A 6,000-nucleotide genomic window follows, 5' to 3' on the forward strand; every position below is an offset into this window, starting at 1 on the left:
CCCTCCTTCCCCCAACCTTAGCAGAACAAAGTCGGAGCCGTGACAACACAGTCGTCCATTCATAGCCCCCCTGCGGAGGACAATGAGAGGGTAGGAAATGCGGTGAAGCTACGGGAAATCACAAACAGATTAACGACTTTATGGAGGAAATATGAGGTGCGCAAGGCAGGTAAGCGTCGGGACCAATGTGCACTTCACCGCCTCTCCGCTTTAGCTGCTGCGGCATATGAAGAAAAAATAAACAACTCCTGGCAGAGGCCGCTGCCTTCCAGTGAAGAACCATGTCCAAATAGGCTGCATACTTTTCCTTATAAGGAATATCTCGGCCAGGATCTATAAGCAGTGTCTTCACGGGTTCAACAACCGCCTCACAGCCGTCCTCCATGGCAGCCTTCCCACAGCACACACACATGGGTCTGGAATTCCAAGAACCTGATGTTTTTAAGCCACTGTCCAAAATATCCATTTATTTTTCAACAAAATACTACCCAGCATTTTTTTCTGTGAGCATGGACGTCTGCAAACGATTTTCCGACGTGTTGCAAAACCTCCAGCTTTCAGGATTTTTTTTTCATCGCGTCATGTAATACATGCCTTTATTGTATGCTCTTCTTTTTTGTGACTTTTACTAAACGCCCGAGACTGCTGTGATTAATTGTATGTGAGGGTGTATTCTAGGGGTTAAAAATGTCGACTGCATCCCAGGGCCCCTGGGTTTTATTTCCATCTCAGATTCCGTTAATCGCGTGATCCTGGGCATTTTACTTCAACTCCCTGTGCCTGAGCACCCTTGTCTCCAAACACTGACCTCATTATGTCAGAACCTTCCCTGTCTGTAGGCATTAAGGGTTATAGACAACCCCCGGCTAAGCACAACACTCAGATGTAACATAGATTACTAACTCAAGGAGGATACTGCGCTAGTTTCCCTAAAATGCTTATTTAAGGCATGCTGGAAGACACGTTGGTGGGTAGCTAGCGCTAAGACGCCACCATATAAAGCTACAGGCTATATATATCTCTTGCCTTTCTTAGCCTGCCTCCTCGGAATGCAGACTAAGCAGGTATCATCTTCCACTTTGCTCTGAGTCGAACACTATTTTACTCTGGACAAATGCCGCGGTGGAGGCGCCATCTCAAGATTCACAATGGAATGTCACTTGTGACGGTCGGGGCTGCCATGTGTCCCAGCTGCCATCTGTTGGGTAATAGAATCAAGCAGATGTCGTGGGGTTCTCTACTGTCTGAAAATTGACTGCATTTGCTACATTTAAGGTGAAGGGGCCAGGTTGCTCTTATTAACTGTACTCGTACCCCCGCTTACCCCAATGCTCTTGTATGCTGTTCTGTGAGCGTGTGCGGGTACCTTGGGGTACTATGCAGTACACCCCCTGCAGTAGTCTCTGAGATTACAAACGTCCTTTGAAAGAAATGACTACAGAAGTTGTCAGCTCCTATCCTAGTACCAGCCCTTCAACTTGTCTTTAAGGGGCCATTATTGGGACCAATTGGTCCTTTGTGGGCATTGTAATGGGGCATGCCTTCATCGCCAGGACATGGCACAGGCAGTGTTATTTTTAGAACCAGAGCTAAACATGCCAAAAGTGGTGCATTGTGCATAAAATGCATACTGTACCACCGTGTTGCATTATGTAAATTCATATAGTAAAAAACACTAGGACAGTTGATTTGTATACAGAGCCCATATTAGAAACAGGTGAAACTGATTCTCATACTTAAAACGCAGGAGCATTGCCCGTACTGCCCGTGCCAGGCCCAGGCCTAATGCTGTATAGAATGAACTGTCATCAAACTTTATTTATTGAGAAAATGCCCACCATGATCCAAGACAAAGGTAAGCACCTGAATGCGAAAATAAAGATCCGTTATCACTGCACATGTTGAATTTTACGATAGTGCACTTGAGGCATGCAGGAGCACCCCTTTGGGGTCAGACGGAAGCAGCGCATGGGTGCAGTGTCCACACGGAGTACAGGGGCGGGGTAGTGCGCTACTTACATCAGTGGCCTTCTTCTCTGCCAGCTCCAACTTCTCCTGTGCATCTTTCAAGGACTCCGAGTACTTGTCCAACTCGTCCTCGGTACCCTTCAGCTTCTTCTGCAGGGCTACTAGCTCGTCCTCAAGCTGGTGAAAGGTTGCGGTGTGAGGGAGGTGCGGGGAGCAGCAGAGGCAGCGTGGTAGGGGCGCGGGAAGAGGAAAAAGAGGGAACGGAAGACAGGACAGAGAGAGAGAGAGAGAGAGAGAGAGAGAGAGAGAAAGAACATATTAGACAGGGATCTGGTGGAGGGATACCTTGGCGGCTTTCTCGTCAGCAGTGAGCAGGCTCTCCTCAGATTTGTGCAGTTCATCCAGCACCCTGTCACGCTCATCCTCCGAAATCCGAAGCTGCTTCTCCAGCTGCACAATCTCCTCCTCTAACTACAGTGGCACAAGATCACAAGCGAATGAGAGTACCTCATGATCAATAGGCTGCACAGTACACACATAACCCTACACCCCACATACTGCACAAGTTCACAGGCAGAGTAGAGAACACTAGGAGGTGCACAGCCTTGGGAGACCCCACTTCTCATATACAAAACCTCACAAGTAAAACATGGGAGAGTTACAGGCTTGCACTGCTCAAAGTGACCCTCTCACCACACACACACTGACGTTTAACTTGATATTAATAGGAAGGTGTGCAGAGAGGGCCTACCGTAGCCAGGATTGTCTAACAAGTGGGGCCTGAAGCTAATGTAGTTGGGCCCACCACATACATTAACATCTGTAAATGCCCACACAGCCCTGCTGTGTGGGCATTTGCAGATTTTAGGTGGGCTTTGCCCACTCAGGCCCAACCCTGCCTACGCCTCTGACATGCTCCAAACCATCAGAGGCAACATGACGCGGATGGTATTCCTGACACACATTACCGAGCAAATACCTCACTCGCGGCACAGCAACCATGAAAGTAAAATCTACAGGCAAACAGTGCCCACGGAGACCTCCGCAGGATGCGTGAAAACTATGCGTCTGAGGACCATTTTTTTGTGAAAATTGTTCATTTCTGTGTAGTATCTACCGAATCGAATGACTGTTTCCAATTGAGATTAACTACATAGAACTGTTAAAGTTCCTAGATGCTATGTTATCTGCTTATGCACACCCATAGATTTACTGAACTATGTGGCCTTAAAATGTACAGGGTCATTATACCCCCTGAGGCCATTTTCTGCGCCCACACTAAAGAGTTAATTCACCCCTCTGCCATGTCCTATGCCTATTACATAGAGCCATTGTACTCAATTGTTTTCTCCCATGCACACCTCATAGAGACACACCCGTCTGCTATGCACACTCCACAGAGCGAGCGTGCTGTCGCCTATCCACACCCATAGATTCACACCCATAGAGTTATGTCACCTCATATACACGCACCCATACATTTAATGTGGCCTTCGGGCATCTCGTGTACACTCACACAATACATTTCGCTGTGAAATCCCATTCATATCCTGACAAGAAAACAAAACACTGGAGTCGCACAGAGGACTTGTGCGAGTTGCCGAAACATCTAACAGCAGGGCTTCCTCGTTTCTCTGCAAATAAACAGGCGCGTTGTAGGGAATCTACACCGTGTGAACATTAACCCAAGGGTGCGATTTTGCACTGTATACTTTCAGGCCCGTTGGGATTGTCCCCAAAACAGACAAGGGAACTCTTTATCCTCATCCACAGGCTGGATTTGTGGATGTTCCCGGGTTCATAAACTGGAAGCCAATATGATTACACACACACACTTTTCCTCACAAAGTCTTCTCCAAACATGAAGACCACCCACAGCACAAACCCGCCCCCTCCCATACACAGATCCTCGACAGGAGCCCTACACAGTCGGAAACCGCAGACAGCCGTGCTAACATACCAGTTTACCAGTTTTAATAGAATTCCTCTCGATGTCAACCTTGCCCTCAAACCTTCTCTTCCATTACACTATTCCCAAGTCGCACCTTCTCCCCTAATAATTAACTTAGGCAATTTGTCAGTAAACGCGCTTTGAAACACATTGTGTATAGGCGCTATATAAATAAACTATCATATCATAACCAAAGTACTGAGAGGCACTCGCGGGGTTTACTCGCCCACATATGTTCAACTCCCCTTTCGAAGTTGCCTGGACATAACCCTATTTCCTTTATCTTTGTTTTCTCCTACAGCTGACCTGAGACTACAACAATGTCCCAATAATAGGTGTGATTACAGCTTCGGGAGCTTCTTGGGGTACAACCCGCGCCCCCGCAGCCAGTCACAGACTGAAGTGGATGGAGACACAGTATGGGCCGTTTGGAACGTCTTGGAATAACAGCATGTAGGGTGGGGGAGCAGCACTGTGGCGAATATATATATATATCCATGCACTGGATGGACGGAGCCAGGTTCCCATAAACTGCACAGTCCCATCTGTATAGCCCTTACATTCAGATTACGGTTTACTGTGCACCCAGAGATATTTCCATACGGGAAAATGTGAGTAAAGCGAAATGCATGTTTTATGTCGCACAGGGCTAACCACCACTAAGACACATCCCAAGACTATTTCTAATCACAGACGCACACTCCCCAAGTAATACGCTCATTGGTAAGGTCCAACTAAAGCCAGTGTAGTGTGGGTACCCTCTATTACAGATACGAAAATTGGCTTCATCCTAGTAAATAGAAACACATACTATATCCCCCTCGCCCCCCAGCGCCAATGAGACTACAGGATACGGCGAGTACATCCTATTGAGCGGCGTGCCCACCCTGTCAGGCCCCCCTTGCCAGACGGACTAGCGCCCCCTGGGAGTCGTGTGCGGGTGCAGACCTGCTTGCTCTTGTCCTCGGCTCCCTTCTTGTCGGCCTCCGCCTGCTCTGCCCGGTCCATGGCATTTTCCTTGTCGAGCTTGAGCATCTGCATCTTCTTCTTGATGGCGTCCATGGCGGCGGGTGTGGTGGGCCGGGCGGCGGTGAGCGGTGCGAGCTGCTGTGCGGCTGAGGCGGGAGCTGAGTGCGACGGCCTGGACTGTGCCCCTCACTATAAGTACAGCGGCAGGGGGCGGGGGTTGCGCATTCCGCGGGCGCTAGGCTTTTTTGGAAGCGCCAACCTGGTCCCGGCCCCCGCCCCTGCCCTCGGACCGCCGGCCCCCGACGGCTATTCGCTGTCTGAGAACATTTGACCGAGGATGTGACTATATATGGGGCCGATGGCGAGTGGAGGGGGCCGGGGCGCTATTTCTAAACTTCGACCGAGATGGGTTCCGAAAGAAGGGGCGTGTGCTTACACTGCATCGACCCCAAGTGTGGGCCGTATAGATCGGGCTGTGGGTGGAACTTCTTGATCTAGGGGGTCTCTGTGCGCGGTGAGGAGGTGAAGTAGTGTTATAGTAGTACCTTAAATAAAAAACCCATAAGTGCTAAGGGCTTCTATGTTCGTCCTGGACTCCCACAAGGAATCATTGTAGGCACGGCCCACTCCAGCAGTTAAGTGAAAGCAGAGGCAGATACCGTGAAAATGGATCTTGCTGTTGCAGAAAACAAGCACCTGACAATGGACTGGGCAGCAGATTAAGAATGGGATTTGCAACACCACGAGTTTAGGATTTAAAGCAACATGAATGGATTTGGTAGCAACATGGGAAGGGGTATTGTAGCATCAAGAGGACAGTGTCTTGCTATACCCTGACCATGCGGATGGCATCACCCTAGCACTCGCCTTTACGCACACTGACGATGTGTTTGTATAGTACCATAATCAGACCTGTGTGGTTTGGCCATGGCAGAATTGTTTGTGGCGGAATTAACCGTAGGCAATTTCACAGCGAATGCAGTTTTTTCTGCGGCCAAACTCTACACATCTCTGTCCCCCCACATCCCCAATACAACCCGCATTCCCCCACTTACCTTTTCCTTGTCCGCTGCCTCTCCTGACCCTGCAGCGTCAGTTCCAGTGGAGTAACT

General features: G+C 49.2%; 1 protein-coding gene across 7 annotated transcripts in view; it reads right to left on the reverse strand.

The window, feature by feature from the left end:
- Positions 1–5,312, reverse strand: part of TPM1 (tropomyosin 1) — a 121,621-nt gene extending 116,309 nt beyond the window's left edge. Inside the window, exons 1-3 of one of the 7 annotated variants that reach the window (XM_069624476.1) lie at positions 4,868–5,064; positions 2,314–2,439; positions 2,020–2,145 (exon numbers count right to left, since the gene is read on the reverse strand). In XM_069624476.1, the coding sequence (XP_069480577.1) occupies positions 2,020–2,145; positions 2,314–2,439; positions 4,868–4,981 (366 nt within the window). In that variant the 5' untranslated portion in view covers positions 4,982–5,064. Of the gene's footprint in view, positions 1–2,019; positions 2,146–2,313; positions 2,440–4,867 lie in introns of all 7 variants that reach the window. The other 6 variants (XM_069624477.1, XM_069624470.1, XM_069624472.1 and 3 more) reach the window with 6 other exon arrangements.
- Between the last annotated feature and the right edge of the window lie 688 nt (positions 5,313–6,000).

The sequence above is a fragment of the Ambystoma mexicanum genome, chromosome 11 (genome assembly GCF_040938575.1).
Source record: "Ambystoma mexicanum isolate Mex_15411 chromosome 11, UKY_AmexF1_1, whole genome shotgun sequence".
In the NCBI taxonomy this organism is placed as follows: domain Eukaryota; kingdom Metazoa; phylum Chordata; class Amphibia; order Caudata; family Ambystomatidae; genus Ambystoma; species Ambystoma mexicanum.